A 17,334-nucleotide genomic window follows, 5' to 3' on the forward strand; every position below is an offset into this window, starting at 1 on the left:
AGTGCTGCTCGGTGAAACGTTCAGTGGGATAAAGCTGCCATGAAGCCAACAATTAGCTCTCTTAGTAAAAAGGAAATCTGGCATTAACTGGTATTTTCGGGGGAAACGAGGGAGTAACTAGAGTCAATTACATTGCAGAAATCCATCAATATTTTAATATAAAACCCTGCGAGCAGCCCGGAAAGCACTTAACAGTTTCCATAAAAGCCTAGCATGTTTGGCTTTTACATTTGTCAGTCATGTTTTTATTTTCTTTCTTGTCGAGGAGATGTGTGTAGACAGCTGTGTTGTGAAATAAAAATCAACCATTAGCGTTTGCAGTGGTTTATTTGACACCGTAAACTGGCATCAGTGGCTGCTATTTAGCCCCAGCAAAATTGGAGGAAACAATTAATACTTATTAAGGAGACAGGCGGTTGTTTTTAAAATGAGAACACCTCAGTTCCACAAGACCTCTCACATGTTCGTGTTTGCTCTGAGGTCTGTTCAGTAACACAGCTGGTGGGGTGTTTGTAGTTCATTCAAGGACTTCTAACATGTAGATTTAATCCCCCCTCTCATATGTCCTAAGTAAAATATCCCTCAATGTGCATGCTGTTGCATTTCAAACTACTGTACATCATAGAGAAGTACAGCCAATTGAAAACAACAGATTTGTCCATTCACTTTGATGTAGGTGGATTCATATTCTGTGATGTGCGTATGAATTCACGTGAGACTGAGACACAATGTAAACAGCACAACATTTGCAACACCCTCCCTTGCAGAGCCGATTGCATCAGCTCAACCCGGGACTCAGAACAAGATCTAAGTTCCGTGGACAGATAACCACAGGGAGCTGACTGGAGCCCTTCTGTGAATGTGTGTCGTGTAAATGTGAGATTTATGTCATTTTATTATATATTCACAGCTCTTTCAGACAACTATACTTACCGAGAGTATGCCACTCCAAACTGTAAGAACTATTTTTAACCCAAACCCTTTGTGGCAGATTCAAGAGAGCAGCAAAAACAGGACTGTGTAATTTGTATGATTGTTGTTGTCTTGTCTGTCTCATTTGGGTTGGGAAGAAGTATCGTTCAACAGTCATCACAGACATGATGATTTCTTACAAATCCAGCCGTCACCCAAGGCCACACAGGTTTAAGCCGAAAAAGCAGTCCACTGTTTGTTGCATGAAATGTCCATGCAGTCACTACAATAACCCTGAGATGTTAACAGACTGTATTTATATAGTGCTTTTCCAGTTTAATCGACCACTCAAAATGCTTTTACAGTACAAGTCACCAATTTCCCCGCAAGCAAATGCACAACGCTTCTATACGTAGCACTTTTTTGATCAGGGGCAATTTGGGGTTTAGTATCTTGCCCGAGGATTGTTCTTGTGGAGGAGCCAGGGATCAAACCAACGACCTTCTGGTGAGTGGACGACCCTCTCTACCTCCAGAGCTACAGCCGGCATTACATTAGAAGAATTTCCAAGAACTTCTAAGACATTATCCGGGTTGTTGTAAATATGTCTTTGACCATAAGCATTAGCCGTTTTAGATGAAGAAATGACTAGTATAATTTTTAAAATGAACTTTCTCAGTCGATCTTATTTAGGCCACATGTACCTCACGAGCACAACATGGTGGGTTTAGACAGGCTGCTGTATGGCTTCCCTCATTCAGTCATTCATGTATTCCCCCTAAAACCACAAACATCCACAACACTCCAACACACCATGGTCTCTTCTGTGGCATACCTGGAGCAGGGCGCTGCACAAAGATCTGTCTATGAGTCTCCTCTATGACACAAGCGCCGAACTGTTAGTGACTGAATAAGTGACCAAAATCCAGTGTTTATGTCTGGGTTCTGAGGGGTTTCTGTTGGTTTCTGAGAGGATTTGCTTGAAAATGTTCTCCTCTACTATCCTGTCTATTAATTTGAACTGATTAGAAAGTCTCCACATCACAACTTAATCAATTAAGCCACTTAAATTCAGGGACAGAAAAATCATTAGCTCTCAAGTTGAATGTGAGAAATTGAATAATCCACAAGGGTTAATTAATCCATTTTAATCAGCCTGCAACGGCCCTTAATTAAGTGCTGTCTGAGAAGCGTGCTCACGTATGTAAGAACTTTGTTTTTTGTGAGAATATTTTGCAAATGCTCATAGATAAAAATCAGTATTAAATAATGCCACAAAATATATTACATAGGATTAAACAATATATACTTTTACCCTAATGAAACAAAACAGCAATGAATTTCACGAAATGATAAAAGTCCAAGGCACTTTGCAGAAGAACTAAAGTTCACTCGCCCACACAACCTTGCTGGAACGCTGTTGAAGCCAGTGTGTAGGTGTCTTAAAATGTAATGGCTGCAGGATACTGCCTCGGAATCCACAGACTTCTCTTGAAAAACACAGTAATTATCCTGTATATTCCTTTTCACAAGGAGTTAAGGTCTCAATAATTAATTTTGAGATTTAGAATTACGAGGTTTATTGTTCCATTAAGAAGATGATGAGACTTAAAAGAAAAGAAAATGCTTCGGAGGTGATTGCTTGATTGACAGGCATCTGGTGGTTATTGCTTGCTCATCCAACCTCAACATTAAGATGTGATGAACATAAAATTCTCAGTTTAAAATGCATTTTGGGCAAATATAGGTTGTGCCAATGGCAATACATTCAATACTTCGCTGTTCACTGTTAAACAAGCAACATTAATTTTGAAATGCACTTTCACTGTTCTTGTTCAGGCCTTGATGTGGCTCTGGCGAGGTCTGATGAGTCAGGAGGTTCAGTCCATGTGGTCCTGATGGATGAAGTCCAGAGGTTTTATCATCCCAGTTTGGAGCTCCCTGGAACATTTACAACACAATATATATCATAAATAAACAGATGAATAATTAAAGTAAAATCTGTCAACACAAACACCTCTCAATACAACATATGTAACACATGAATAGTTAGAAAGACAAGAGGCTCGTTAAGAGGCAAGGACACTAACAGTACATCATATGTCAACACATCTGTGTTCTGCAACTGCACAATACGCCATGAATCATGTTTCCCCTGGTCCTTCCCCTTGAATCTGTTACGCAACAGCGACAGGGAGGAACGCTAAAGGGGAACCTCGGTGTCCACTCTCTCTTCTCCAATCTCTATCGCACTGCTCCGCTACATTCATCGTGTCCCTGGAGATGTGACGTTACGTGCCAAACTCAGAGAAACTGTAAAGGTTGTGCAACGAGCTCCACCCCGGAGCTGAGACTCCTTAACCACTAACACCTTTGTAGTGACATCATGTTCACCCCCCCTACATCCTACAACAATGGAGCTCTAAGAAAAACATGACCCTGTTTCTCACTGTTCGCTGGACGGTGTCGGAACAGAAAGAAACAGATTGGTGTATCAACTTTATCTCCTGGCCTTGTAAAGTTGTGCTGATCAATGCATGATAACATGGTTTATGATTTTCTGGGTGACTAGAACTAGAATTGACTCTTTTAGATTTATCTACCAGGATAGATGTGACCCACAGACTGTAAATAAAGATGGACGACATGACAGCTCCCAAAAGTCAAGCCAACGCATCTCGATTGCCACCTGGTGGCTGGCTGCAGTACAGGTCATAAACCCCTTCTCTATGTTAGTTCATGGGCCATGGACCGAACTAAAAAGTTTAGACAGACGTAAAATATTTTTTCCTGAAATATGAGTTTATTCTTATTAAGCTGATGTTTGGTCAAGGGTTAGTTTTCCAGCAGATTTGATTATAATTTGCTCCTAGTAAATTGCTTATTTGTTATACGAACTTAATCTTGTATTTTTCTTTGTTTTCATTTATTGTAGAGAACTCTAATTGCGCTTTATAAACAATCTTGACTTGACTATCAAAACGGGGCTAAACGTCATGATTGACAGCTGAGACTGACTCGTGATTGGTCGAGGGTGTGTGTTGATGGGTCCTTTAAAGCAGTACAGAGTTCTTTGAAGATATTGTGGGACTTTGATGTTTAAAACTATGTTTGTCATCCTGAGGTAGAGAGAGAGATATTAAGTAAGTCAAAAAAAGGCACAAGTGAGAGGCTGTAAGAGACGTTATTGAAATAGCCTAATTTGCCACCGCCTACATCCACTCTGTTTATCGCAAGATACATGTAGACATCTCAGGAGAATACATGCACACACACACAAATGACACCTACACTTGTGGCTGCAGGCTGCTGAGGAAGTCGTCAATGTGGTCCTGTGGCACGTCCCCATCCAGGCGAGCAAGATAAGTGTAAATTTTCACAAAGGTGTCAAACGGGATCATGGTGGCGCCGTCCTCCTCATCCTCTGTCAGGATCTCACAGGCGAACTTCAGAGAACTCCTGAGGGTCTAAGAAAGAGAACCACACATTAAAAAAAGTGACACACAAATATACCAGCAGCATTTAAGGATGAGCACAGGCACACACTGCAAATACACTTACATGAAACTAGCTCACTGACAACGACCTTGTCATTACAGAACATGACTGCCCTCATGTGGTTAAAGAGTTCAATGACCCTATTCACAGCAGCTAAATGTTCCTTACTCCTCACACTGAGCACATGAAGTTGTTAATGCTGATCTGCATTTGCAGAATCTAAGTCATTATCCGCAAAGTTCTTAAAGGTATTTTCTTTGATCCGTCGCTGCTGCTCTATGTGCATCTTCTGAGCAATCCTGGGCTTAATAGAATTGCAAAGACTCACATAGTCAGAGAAGGATTTATTCTTTCTTTCCAGAGTCTGGGGACCCCGATAGAGAAGTCTGGATCACAGACGCCTGAAGCTAGTTTAAACACTATAAGACAAGATGACTGCAAGTTGAATGGAAAAAGAACACAGCTGTGCTTGGCCTTACATTGGGTTTTGAGGCTCAAAGGAAGTGGTATAAAGTGGTATTAGCGTTTCTCTCTGGCCTTATATAACATCTCACCCCTCCCAGAGCGCTGCAGCCCAGGGCGAAAAACTGCATCCAGTCAATGTCTGAGCTGAACCTGCCCAGCGACAGCAGGGTCTCCATCTGATCCGATGGTAAACACAGACCCTCCCATTTCTTCTGCAGTTCCTCCTTGCTGCAAGTTGTCTTCTGGGACAGCTGTGGATGTAGTAAGTAGCGGTTAGGGGAGTTGAAGAGAAAGTAATCATTCAGTTATTGGTTTAAATAAACAGCAGTATTGGTTCTGGGGACTCTGGCAGCCAGCAATAATTACTTTTATACTGAGCTATGTAATAAGAAACAGCAAGGATTCATACAGAAGAAGAGGAGTTGATTCTTGCTCCAAGGTGGAATATTTCTGAGCACTGTCTCAAATCAACAGGACAATTTCCTAAAATAAACACAATTTTAAGAATTACAAAGTTAGTAACTCTAATAGTAAAATCGCTTGCGTGAAGACAGGCATCCTCACAAAGTTAAGACTGGTGCTCAGGTGTTGACCTTTAAGGAAATATTAATTATTCATTTCTTTTAATGGATCCACCACAACAAGATTCCCCAGGTGAGGGGAAATGGGTTCACAATAATGTAAAACTTTAATGATCCAAAGGGAGAGGGGGCGACAACAATGCAACAATATGCAAATACAGGAATAATTGTGTAAGCAAATGTGGTTATTAAACACACACAACCGATAATAACACACAGCTCTGGAAAATATGCAGTGCACTAAATCCATTGCTTCTCTTCCAGCAGCAGCAGTGTGAGGTAAATGATCATGTGATCAGTTCCATGAGGTTTGGTCCTGCTGTAGAGAAAGTACCTGTTTGTGAAGAGTCTTAAGCAGACCTGGAGTCAGCCCAGTGTCTGTCTTCTGGGTGGCAGCGTTCATGTCAGAACGGTCTTCAACAGGCAAGTGCTCTCCATTACACAGTCCATTGAAGTATCTGGAAAAACAAACACTCACAGCATGCAGTGCCTGTATATTATCTTAACTTAACTTCACCCAATCTGTCTGTCATTTAAATTCATCCCTAAACATGCCAATCAATTGTAGGCCTAAGTTGCTATTTTAACAATATCTCATGATGAAGAAAAATGTATTCATCGTGTGTTGTATTTCTTTGTGTTGTTTACCATCATTCTCTAAAAGGCTAAAGGGGAAGACAGTTGTTTATTGTACTTCACAGTCTTACAGTGAACTCGTGAGAGGCAGCAATGAATTTAGTGGTTTTGAGCAGCAAAATAAGTAGGTGTTACTTTAAGGGCATCCACACATGATGTAACCCAGGAGACATTTTAATTGTTTGTGTTTCTCCATGTGACTCACTTAATTGTCTTTTACGGTAAACACTGCCAAGCTACAACAGCCAATAAAATGGCAGAGGATAGAAAAGTCCTAAGGGGAACATTAAAAATATTCTTGATATATCTAAATATCATCCTCTATTTTTTAAGTATTTATCTTTGTTAGAAAGGTGTTTTACAGTAACATAGAGGCTCACGGGATCCAATTACAGCAAGTCAGTGCCAAGATGAGAGATTCAAAGGTGAAAAGGGCCGACCTCTTTTCTTTGTACAGTGATGCTGCCCGGAGACACTGTTTATGGTGTTGTTTCAGAGATCAAGATCATAATGAAGACAAATCACACGTCTCCTCTGCCTAAATCACTGCTGACAGACACTGAGGCTTACGTTGAAGACCAGAGCAGCAAGTCCTTGGGCTGCGTTTGGATGGCTGCCTTGGTGAAGTTCTGGAGGATGATGGGCAGCTCGGGCGGGACGCTGATTTGCTGGGAACAGTACATCGTGTCTGTCTTCTGGGGGGCAACGTTCATCTCGAAACGCTCTTTGACGGGCAAACGCTCTCCTCTATACAGTGCATGGAAGTATCTGGAAAAAGAAACAGTCACGTACATGTCGTGTCTTAATTTAACTTCACCCAATCTGTCTGTCCTTTAAATTAATTCCTAAACATGCCAATCAAATAGGCCAAAATGTAGAATAGAACACAAGTTGCTATAAAACACAGTGTAAATGACCTCGTTTGGAGGCGAATATGAATGTCGGGGCTTGCGAACACTTGGACGACACCACATGAGCAGTATGGAGGCATGTTGTGTTTTTTCAGTTTTTTTATTACATCTGAAGCTTTGGTCACTAATTTCTTCAATTGTATTAGATTCTGCTGCAACAAAGTTGGATCCAAGGTATAGTGGTGAGTAGATAAAGAGTGAATTTTCATTTCTGGGTGAACTATCCCTTTAAGAGCATCTACACAGAAAGTAACCAAGGAGACATTTTAATTGTTTCTGTTTCTCCATGTGGCTCAATTATTTGTCTTTTCTACAGTAGTAGTGTTTACTGTAAAAAAGACAAGCCAATACAGCCAATAAAATGGCAGAGGATAGAAAAGTCCTAAGGGGGACATACAAAAAAATTCTTGATATATCTAAATATCATCCTCTACTTTAAAAGTATTTTTCTTTGTTTACAGTACAGTGATGCTGCCCGGAGAGACTGTTTATGGTGTTGTTTCAGAGATCAAGATCATAATAAACACAAATCGCAGGTCTCCTCTGCCTGAATCACTGCTGACAGACACTGAGGCTTACGTTGAAGACCACAGCAGCAAGTCCTTGGGCTGCGTTCGGATGGCTGCCTTGGTGAAGTTCTTGAGGAGGTTGGGCAGCTCGGGTGGGATGCTGATTTGCTGGGCACAGAACATCGTGTCTGGAGGCGGCATGGCTGCAAGATGAAACAAAGCAGTGGAGCACTTTGAGATCCAGCCAATATCAGGTCTGAAAGGACATTTTAGGGAAAGTGCCTGGCCACGTAAATCTACCCACACTGCCAATAGCAAACCATTAACATAAAAAACACATTAAGATTCTTTAGACTTCGCTATGGATTGATGCTGCTACACTGGAGGAGTTTAGGAATATGGATGTAAACATGAAAGCATGAGATACAAGCTCAAACAGCCAAACACACATATACATCTATAATATCCTGGTACCAGTGTGTTTTTGCAAGATAAAAAAGAAGATCCCTTTACAGTTATTATCACCACTTTACATATTCCCTGCATAACAAATGCAGCTGGAAGTTAAAACAATTATATTTGAATATAACATAAGCTGCTGCAGAGGTGGTGTGTTTACATTGACAGCTGCTGAATCCACTGTATAGACGTTGAATAAAGAAAATTATTGACACCATTGTAGCATTAAAGTAGTTAGCTTGGTTAGCTTAAGATCAAAGACATGTGGTAAATAACTCTGTGCTGAAATAACGTTACATTATTCATTACTGTATTCATTAAACCTCCATGACTATGAAAAACACAATATAACAAAGTCATCAGAATTTGTGCATTCATGTACTAAACGTTCTTTAACTTACGATCTCAAACTAACTTTAGAGTTAAAAAGGCATTTTTTCTTACGGAAATACTACAAATACTTTGTAAAATAAACACAGTAACGTTACCTGTACGGTTTGGTGGTGAAATTACACCTTTTCGTGAAAATCTGTGATGAAATATGCTTGTCTGGTTTAATAAAGGATATTTATACACTTATGTGTGTAATATCGCAGTAAGGGCAAGCTTAAATCGTGGCAGCGGCCGCTCGTAGAGCGGCAGCTGCCTTTGATGCCAGTTTAGAGGCAGCTGCCTTTGATGCGAAACTAGTTAGAGGCAGTGATAAGATGTTAACTGGGGTCATGGGATAATTGGTCATGGCTAAGGTTAGGGACTGTGCTATACTCATTTGTAAAACATGTCTGTGCAATATATATCGTTATGTGTAATCCATTTATTGTACATATTCTGACACATAATATATTTCTTTACATTGTATATCCCGGTTTAATCACATTCATATTTTTTCTATATATTGTTGTATATTTCTATTTCTTTATATTCCTTCACCCAAGTACAGCATGCTACTTATTGTATGTGATGTCTTCTGCTGCTGTAACATTGCAAATTTCCCCATTGCAGGACTAATAAAGGACTTCTTATCTTATCTTATCTTAGGATGTGAACTGGGGTTAGGTTAAGGTATGAATTGGTCATGGCTGAGGTTAGGGATAAGAAATGAACTTGGGGTTAGGTTAAGGTCAAGGTGAGGCATGAATTGGTTAAAGTTAGGGACACGGTTTTGGTTAAGTTGTGAATGTGAATAATTGGAAGTCAATGCAAACTCCTGATAGGTGTATCTGCACCAACCTGTCAATATGTGTGTTATATATTAAGTTCATCATACCCTGTTGTTCTTGTCCGTCTCCTTGACCTGCTCCTCCTTCACTCCATGTCGGATCATGATCCGGACAATGGCCGAGTTGTTGGTGCAGCGGGTAGAAGGAGCTGTCGGACGCGATGCTGCGACCGTCATCCAAGTCCTCGAAGTCCACTTCTTCGAATTCGTCCTCCTCTTCATCATAGTCCTCATCCTCGCTCGGGTAGTCATCCTCGGAGTTGGACGGCGGCTCTTCCTCTATGGTCGGGTGGACCTGAGAGACTTTTCTCCGACTTTTTGCTGCTGATGCTGCTGGAGCTGGAGCTGCTTGACCCGGACGCCTCCTCCATCCCTGTCGTCGGTAATCAGAACCATCTAACCCCCGGGTCTAGGGCACCGTCCTCGGGGTGGAGCGCAGCCTGGCGCGCTGGGGGCGCACGCATGGGACGAGCTGTCTCTCCAAGACCAGACTCTCGTTAAACAATTACATCGTCTGCGGGAGCTTTAATTACACAAACCCCTTAATCTGCTGAACCATGTACAGTCAGAGCGGGTTCCCGATCATCCTCACAGAGCCGCTGTCACCTGAGATCTGAAGCTCCCAGAGAAGCTCTCTCTCTCTCTCTCTCTCTCTCTCTCTCTCTCTCTCTCTCTCTCTCTCTCTCTCTCTCAGGAGTATTTATCTTTATGTCAAGGTGATTCTTTTTTTCCTGATAATATAATCATGCAAATCTCTGTGTGACATTGTTGAGAGATCCACAATTTATACGTAGCCCATGATATTAAGAAAAACGGCCAAATCTCTGTTGTTAAATTTATTGTTTCACCAAGTATGTTTTAAGTTGCTCTGATAATGACATTGTCTCATTGGCAGATAGCTCAGTGACTCCCTTATAGGGATAGTTCACCCAAAAATGACAATTCACTCATTATCTACTCACCACTATGTCAATGGAGGGGTGGGTGAAGGGTTTGAGTCCACAAAACACTTTTGGAGTTTTAGGGGTAAACAGCGTTGCAGCCAAATCCAATACAATTGAAGTAAATGGTGACCAATTCTTCAAAAGGAAAAAAAAACAACAGAAAAAAACATAAAATGCCTCCATACGGCTCCTGTGGTGTCATCCAAGTGTCCGTAAGCCCTGGATATTCAAATTCGACTTATACACACTCATTTGATGAAAAGGCCCAAAAATTAAATGTCAAAGAAGGTGAAAGAAAAATTCTGGTTGTGCCCCTTTTTCCAGATGCACACTAAAACTAATGTGTTCGCTCTCAGCTCATGGCCCATCCTTCCACGTTTCCACGTCGAATCAGCAAGTTTTTAAAATGGAGAAGTGAACTGTCATGAAACTAGCAATTACGGCTGGGCTTTTGAATTAGAATCCATGTCTTTTCGCTAAATGGACCTAACTATTAGAGAAACAATTCAACGTCAAAAGTGGAGATACGCATACATGTGTTTTTCCCTGTCCTTGTTCAGGTCTGATGAGTCAGGAGGTTCAGTCCATGTTGTCCTGGTGGATGAAGTCCAGAGGTTTTATCATCCCATGTTGGAGCTCCCTGGAACATTTACAACACAATATATATCATAAATAAACAGATGAATAATTAAATTAAAATTAGTCAACACAAACACCTCAATACAACATGTGACACATGAATAGTTAGAAAGAAAAGAGGCAGGTGCTGATCAATGCATGATAACATGGTTTATGAATTTCTGGGTGACTTACACATGGATAAGAACTAGAATTGACTCTATTAGATTTATCTACCAGGACAGATGTGACCCATAGAGTGTAAATATAGATGGACGACATGACAGCTCCCAAAAGTGAAGCCAACGCATCTCGATTGCTACCTGGGGGGTCGTAAAACCCCTTCTCTATGTTAGTGGATGGGACATGGACCAAACAAAAAAGTCAATACAGACATCAAAGTATTTTTTCTGAAATATGGTTTCTGTCACTTGAGTTTATTCTTATTAAACTGATGTTTGTTCAAGGGTTAATTTTCCAGCAGGTTTGATTATAATTAGCTTTTAGTTCATTAGTTATTTGATGCTATTTATTATCTTATAAGAACTGTATATTGTATTTCTCTTTGTTTTCATTTATTGTAGAGCAATTTGGTCAACTCTGGTTGTTTTAAATTTGCTTTATAAATAAACTTGACTATAAAAACAAGGAGAGACGTCATGATTGACAGCTGAGACTGACTCGTGTTTGGTCGAGAGTGTGTGTTGATGGGACCAGGAAAGCAGCTCCATCCCCCAATCGCTAGTCTTCAGCAAAGTTCAGCACTGCACTAAACACAATCCCAATAGTTACTGGGCAACTGGAAAGTACCAGCTGAGGAGCAGGGACTTTTTTAGGGAGAAAAAAACTTTGGGTTTAATTTTCAAATAACCAAACTCAGCCTCTATAATTCTGTTTGGATAATTAATGTTTAATTAATCTTGTTTAAAACTTCTTGGAAATTCACATGAGTAAAGTTTCTATCGAACTTTGTGCTAAAAACTGGGTCATGCACATCCTCATGCATGGTCTTTGAATGATAGCTTGTGGTTGTGTGGTGTTATTGAATAAACTAATAACATCATTAATAAATTACAAACTGCACACAACAGCTTTGATGGCTGTGATGCCAAATCTTTGATACCCAATGTCTCGATTTTCATATGTCGCCTGAAAAGAGAACTATCTATCCTTATCTGAAAGTATTCTGAACAGATTAAAATGAATGCCGGGTTATTTTCAACATACTATTCGACTCGACTGTCACATTCACAGGAAGATCTGTTTAATCTCTGACACTGTTCATTCTTTGCTGTGTCATATGGGTGGAGAGGCTGCAGTCATCAGGTGATCAGGGATTCTGTCTGTCCTCTGATCCCCTCTGACTCGGCTACAGCTGCAATCCTTCAAGGGGTAAGCTTCTCTGTGTGTGTGTGAGGGAGAAACATGTTTGTGAGAAAATATGAACATCACATTGTGCCTTTGCCCCTCGTGCGATCGTGTGTGCCTTCTGACAAGTGTGATAAATCTGTCTGAGCGGGCATTTGCACTAGCCCATTTACAGTATTGCATGGAGGAGTGAACAAAAAACCACAGGAGGTTTGAGGCCTTTTACACGAATTGAAAATCACATTCTCGTGCCCCTGGAGCTTATCTCTTTACCTCTCCTCTTTTTTTGTCTGCTGAGTGAAATGAATCCGCCGGCGGAGGAGAGGCCAACTGCTGCGAGTCTGCGGGCTGAGAGGTGGTGCCTATGATAAATGAACTTTGGCTAATCCAGACACAAGGGAACGGGCGATACAAGAGCATACACACAGTCCACCTGACAGCCTGTGTCAGGCCGCTTTGTGCCTCTCTTGCTGCTCATTAAAATATTCTCCACTGACTCAAAAATAGCGGCGTCGTTCAGCTGGACAGTGATGAATAACAACCCACTGTGCCTGATGCTAACAATTGATGGAACCAATTTCCAGGTAATGGGACAACAGCTGTGCTTGAAGGAGCATTAGTGGGCCCATTTATTAATTGAACAGTATCATTTAGACTCCTTCCTTCCTGTGTTTCGCTGCTTTCCGTCTCTCTTTTCCTCACGCCCTGCTGATGCAGAAGTTGGACACCTGGATCATGCCGTTCTTCTTGTTGCTGTCAGATGTCTGTCTATCTCACGACAGCCTCTGAGGCCATGGGACCAGGCTTGGCTCTCAAACTGTCTGTGCTTTTTTACCCTACTGACATTGACTTGCAAAAAAGTTGGGGGCCAAATACAGCATATTGTACCTACAGCTTGGAGTAGTAGCATCTTCCAAGAAGGTTACGTTTTCATCAGTGTTTGTTTGTCTGTATGTCCGTTATTTAGCAGCATTAAAAAACAACAAGACTGATTTCAAGGAAACTTGGTGGAATGATGCAGTGTGGGTAATGGAAAAACCCATTGCATTTTGTTGTGGATCCGGATCATGGGGGCAGATCCAGGAATTATTTTTCATTTCCTTTAACATTCCGAGATAAGATGCTTCCCAGGGAATGATTCATGGATCTTGATGAGGCACATTAAGGGAACTTATATATGTGAGTGAGTACAATTTGGTGGGGCTTGGTTGAATTTACGGCGACTGTTGGGCCTGAGAGGAGGTGTGCGCTTTACTGAGAGCTATTCTAGTGTTATTATTCATTAAATATATCCCTTGCCAATCAAACCATAATGTTGACCTAATCAAACCCCAGGAGAAATTTAAGAATAAAATATCCAGTAATAAAATAAACGGCAGTAATTCTTATTTGAGGTCCAAAAATGTCATGTTGTCTTGGTTAATACTTGAAGACATCATACGACCGTGATTACTGAAGCTAAGGAGTTTTTATAAGAATTGTAAGCGGCTTAATGCAAGAGGAACTGATTTGAATGTGAAAAATAATTATGACTGATTAAAAAGAGAGAGTGAGAGAAGTGGGAAGCATTTCTACAGGAGACGTTAATGAAATAGCCTAATTTGACACCGCCTACATCCACTCTGCTTATTGCAAGATGGACAGCTCGACATCTGAGGAGAATACACACACACACACACACACACACACACACACACATACACACAAATGACACCTACACTTGTGGCTGCAGGCTGCTGAGGAAGTCGTCAATGTGGTCTTGTGGCACGTCCCCATCCAGGCGAGCAAGATAAGTGTAAATTTTCACAAAGGTGTCAAACGGGATCATGGCGGCGCCGTCCTCCTCATCCTCTGTCAGGATCTCACAGGCGAACTTCAGAGAACTCCTGAGGGTCTAAGAAAGAGAACCACACATTCAAAATAAGTGACACACAAATATACAATCACTTTTTAAGGATGAGCACAGGCACACACTGCAAATACAACAACCTTGTCATTACAGAACATGACTGCCCTCATGTGGTTAAAGAGTTCAATGGCCCTATTCACAGCAGCAAAATGTTCCTAACTCCTCACACTGAGCACATGAAGTTGTTAATGCTGATCTGCATTTGCTTAGGCAGAATCTAAGTCATTATCCGCAAAGTTCTTCCGTCGCTGCTGCTCTATGTGCATCTTCTGAGCAATCCTGGGCTTAATAGAATTGCAAAGACTCACATAGTCAGAGAAGGATTTATTCTTTCTTTCCAGAGTCTGGGGACCCCGATAGAGAAGTCTGGATCACAGACGCCTGGATCTAATTCAAACACTATAAGAGAAGATGACTGCAAGTTAAATTTTAAAAAATCGCATCTGTGCTTGGTCTTACATTGGGTTTTGAGGCTCAAAGGAAGCGGTATAAAGTGGTATTAGTGTTTCTCTCTGGCCTTATATAACATCTCACCCCTCCCAGAGCGCTGCAGCCCAGGGCGAAAAACTCCATCCAGTCAATGTCTGAGCTGAAGCTGCCCAGCGACAGCAGGGTCTCCATCTGATCCGATGGTAAACACAGACCCTCCCATTTCTTCTGCAGTTCCTCCTTGCTGCAAGTTGTCTTCTGGGACAGCTGTGGATGTAGTAAGTAGCGGTTAGGGGAGTTGAGGAGAAAGAAATCATTCAGTCATTGGTTTAAATAAACAGCAGTATTGGTTCTGGGGACTCTGGCAGCCAGTGACAATGACTTTTATATTGTATATGGGGAGCTGAGTAGTTAAGACTTAATAAGGGGAATGACAACAATGCAACAATGTGCAAATGCATAGAAAATTGGGTAAGCAAATGTGGATATTAAACACGCACAACCGATAATTACTCACAGCTCCGGAAAATATGCAGTGCACTAAATCCATTGCTTCTCTTCCAGCAGCAGCAGTGTGAGGTAAATGATCATGTGATCAGTTCAATAAGGTTTGGTTCTGCTGTAGAGAAAGTACCTGTTTGTGAAGAGTCTTAAGCAGACCTGGAGTCAGCCCAGTGTCTGTCTTCTGGGTGGCAACGATCTCCAAATGGTCTTTCAGAGGCAAACTCTCTCCTTTACACAATGCATGGAAGTATCTGGAAAAACAAACACTCACATACATGCAGTGCCTGTATATTATCTTAACTTAACTTCACCTAATCTGTCTGTCATTCAAATTCATCCCTAAACATGCCAATCAAATAGGCCAAAATGTAGAATGGAACACAAGTTGCTATTTGAACAATATCTCATGAGTAGGACCAATTAAATCATCCTGCGTTGTATTTCTTTGTGTGTTTACCATCTTTCTCTGAAATGCTAAAGGCGGAGACACTGGTTTATCGTACTTCACAGTTTAAATTACTTTTACAGTGAACAGAGAGTAGTTTTGAGCAGCAAAAGAAGCTTTTGTTACTTTCGGGGATCTACACATGATTTTAATTGTTTCTGTTCCTCCATGTGACTCACCTAATTGTATTTTGAGGTAAACACTACTAAGCCACAACAGCCAATAAAATGGCAGAGGATAGAAAAGTCCTAAGGGGGACATAAAAACAAATTCTTGATATATCTAAATATCATCCTCTACTTTAAAAGTATTTTTCTTTGTTAGAAAGTCAGTGCCAAGATGAGAGATTCCCAGGTGAAAAGGGCCGACCTCTTTACAGTACAGTGATGCTGCCCGGAGACACTGTTTATGGTGTTTAAGAGATCAAGATCATAATAAACACAAATCACAGGTCCCCTCTGCCTGAATCACTGCTGACAGACACTGAGGCTTACGTTGAAGACCACAGCAGCAAGTCCTTGGGCTGCGTTCGGATGGCTGCCTTGGTGAAGTTCTTGAGGAGGTTGGGCAGCTCGGGTGGGATGCTGATTTGCTGGGCACAGAACATCGTGTCTGGAGGCGGCATGGCTGCAAGATGAAACAAAGCAGTGGAGCACTTTGAGATCCAGCCAATATCAGGTCTGAAAGGACATTTTAGGGAAAGTGCCTGGCCACGTAAATCTACCCACACTGCCAATAGCAAACCATTAACATAAAAAACACATTAAGATTCTTTAGACTTCGCTATGGATTGATGCTGCTACACTGGGGGAGTTTAGGAATATGGATATAAACAACATGAAAGCATGTTTCACAGAGATACAAGCTCAAACAGCAACACACACACATATATATATATATATATATATATCCTGGTAGCAGTCTGTTTCTACAATAAAAAAGAAAATCTCTTTCTCCCCATTTTTCCCTGCATAGCAAATACAGCAGGAAGTTAAAACAATATTATGTCTTTGAATATAGCATTAGCTGCTGCAGAGGTGGTGTGTTTACAGTGACAGCTGCTGAATCCACTGTATAGACGGTGAATAAAGAAACGTATTGACACCATTGTAGCATTAAAGTAGTTAGCTTGTTTAGCTTAAGATCATTATGGTAAATACCTGTGCTGACCTAACATTACTATTACTTTTTTTTTAGATGTATTCATTTAACTACCATTACTATGGAAAGCACAATAAAATAAAGTCATCAGAATTTCTGCATTTATTTGCTAAACGTTAACTTACAACCTCTAACTTTGTCAAATGTTGGCATTAGAGTTAAAAAGGCATTTTTTTCTGACTGAAATACAAATACTAAATAAACACACTAACGTTACCTGTACGGTTTAGAGGTGAATTGTCTTCGTAAAGGTCGCGGATTTATCTGCTGAAATATGCGTGGCTGGTTAAAATAAAGGAAATGTATAGTCCATGGATGTGATGTTAGATCCGTGGATGTGTAGTGCAGCATGGTCGCCTAGTAACGGCGCTCTTCATCCTGTCTTTTAAAGTCTAGGAAGCTGCTTGAAGCCCATCACCGCCCCCTACAGTTAGGAGTACCTCACAGCAGATATTTTGACTTGACACGTCAGGAAAGAGATGGATGGATGGATGGATGGATATCGTAGTTTGTGCTTTTTCTCTTATTCTGCTGGTATCTGGAGCTGCGTGATCCACATCTGCTACTTCTAACGAACAATGATTATTATTATTTAGTATTAATAACTATTTGTGTTGCTATCACTGCTGATGAAATAACAATTACATTTACTATCATTACCACCCCCAAGTGCTTACGTGTTACAGGAAGCTGTGGCTCAGGGGGTAGAGCAGTTCAGTTCTGCAACCAGAAGGTCAGCGGCTCAAATCCCAGCCCTTGCCCAAGT

At 41.1% G+C, this 17,334-nt stretch overlaps 2 protein-coding genes across 2 annotated transcripts; both read right to left on the reverse strand.

Moving 5' to 3' along the window:
• Nucleotides 1-359: 359 nt before the first annotated feature.
• On the reverse strand, nucleotides 360-10,233 carry LOC118098372 (ropporin-1-like protein). The gene is made up of 7 exons (XM_035142112.2): nucleotides 9,239-10,233; nucleotides 7,583-7,715; nucleotides 6,663-6,860; nucleotides 5,791-5,914; nucleotides 4,965-5,126; nucleotides 4,204-4,379; nucleotides 360-2,853 (listed from the first exon to the last, which is right to left on the reverse strand). Exons 2-7 carry the CDS (start codon nucleotides 7,711-7,713, stop codon nucleotides 2,793-2,795), a joined length of 852 nt encoding a protein of 283 aa, XP_034998003.2. The 5' UTR covers nucleotides 7,714-7,715; nucleotides 9,239-10,233; the 3' UTR covers nucleotides 360-2,792.
• Nucleotides 10,227-16,959, reverse strand: LOC118098373 (ropporin-1-like protein). Its single transcript, XM_035142114.2, has 6 exons — nucleotides 16,786-16,959; nucleotides 15,902-16,034; nucleotides 15,093-15,213; nucleotides 14,564-14,725; nucleotides 13,839-14,014; nucleotides 10,227-10,774 (listed from the first exon to the last, which is right to left on the reverse strand). Exons 2-6 carry the CDS (start codon nucleotides 16,030-16,032, stop codon nucleotides 10,714-10,716), a joined length of 651 nt encoding a protein of 216 aa, XP_034998005.1. The 5' UTR covers nucleotides 16,033-16,034; nucleotides 16,786-16,959; the 3' UTR covers nucleotides 10,227-10,713.
• Between the last annotated feature and the right edge of the window lie 375 nt (nucleotides 16,960-17,334).

Source organism: Hippoglossus stenolepis, chromosome 19 (assembly GCF_022539355.2).
Source record: "Hippoglossus stenolepis isolate QCI-W04-F060 chromosome 19, HSTE1.2, whole genome shotgun sequence".
Lineage (NCBI taxonomy): Eukaryota > Metazoa > Chordata > Actinopteri > Pleuronectiformes > Pleuronectidae > Hippoglossus > Hippoglossus stenolepis.

Excerpts from the sequence above, each read along its gene's own strand:
- LOC118098373 (XM_035142114.2), bottom strand. The coding sequence starts at position 16,032 with ATGCCGCCTCCAGACACGATGTTCTGTGCCCAGCAAATCAGCATCCCA. Across the intron at positions 14,015-14,563 it reads GCTGCAGCGCTCTGGGAGGG|ACCCTCAGGAGTTCTCTGAA; the intron begins GTGAGATGTTAT and ends TCTCTTTCTTAG. Across the intron at positions 10,775-13,838 it reads AGCAGCCTGCAGCCACAAGT|GGAGCTCCAACATGGGATGA; the intron begins GTAGGTGTCATT and ends TAAATGTTCCAG.
- LOC118098372 (XM_035142112.2), bottom strand. The coding sequence starts at position 7,713 with ATGCCGCCTCCAGACACGATGTTCTGTGCCCAGCAAATCAGCATCCCA. Across the intron at positions 5,915-6,662 it reads TTGCTGCTCTGGTCTTCAAC|ATACTTCAATGGACTGTGTA; the intron begins GTAAGCCTCAGT and ends TTGTTTTTCCAG. Across the intron at positions 5,127-5,790 it reads TTAAGACTCTTCACAAACAG|CTGTCCCAGAAGACAACTTG; the intron begins GTACTTTCTCTA and ends CTACATCCACAG.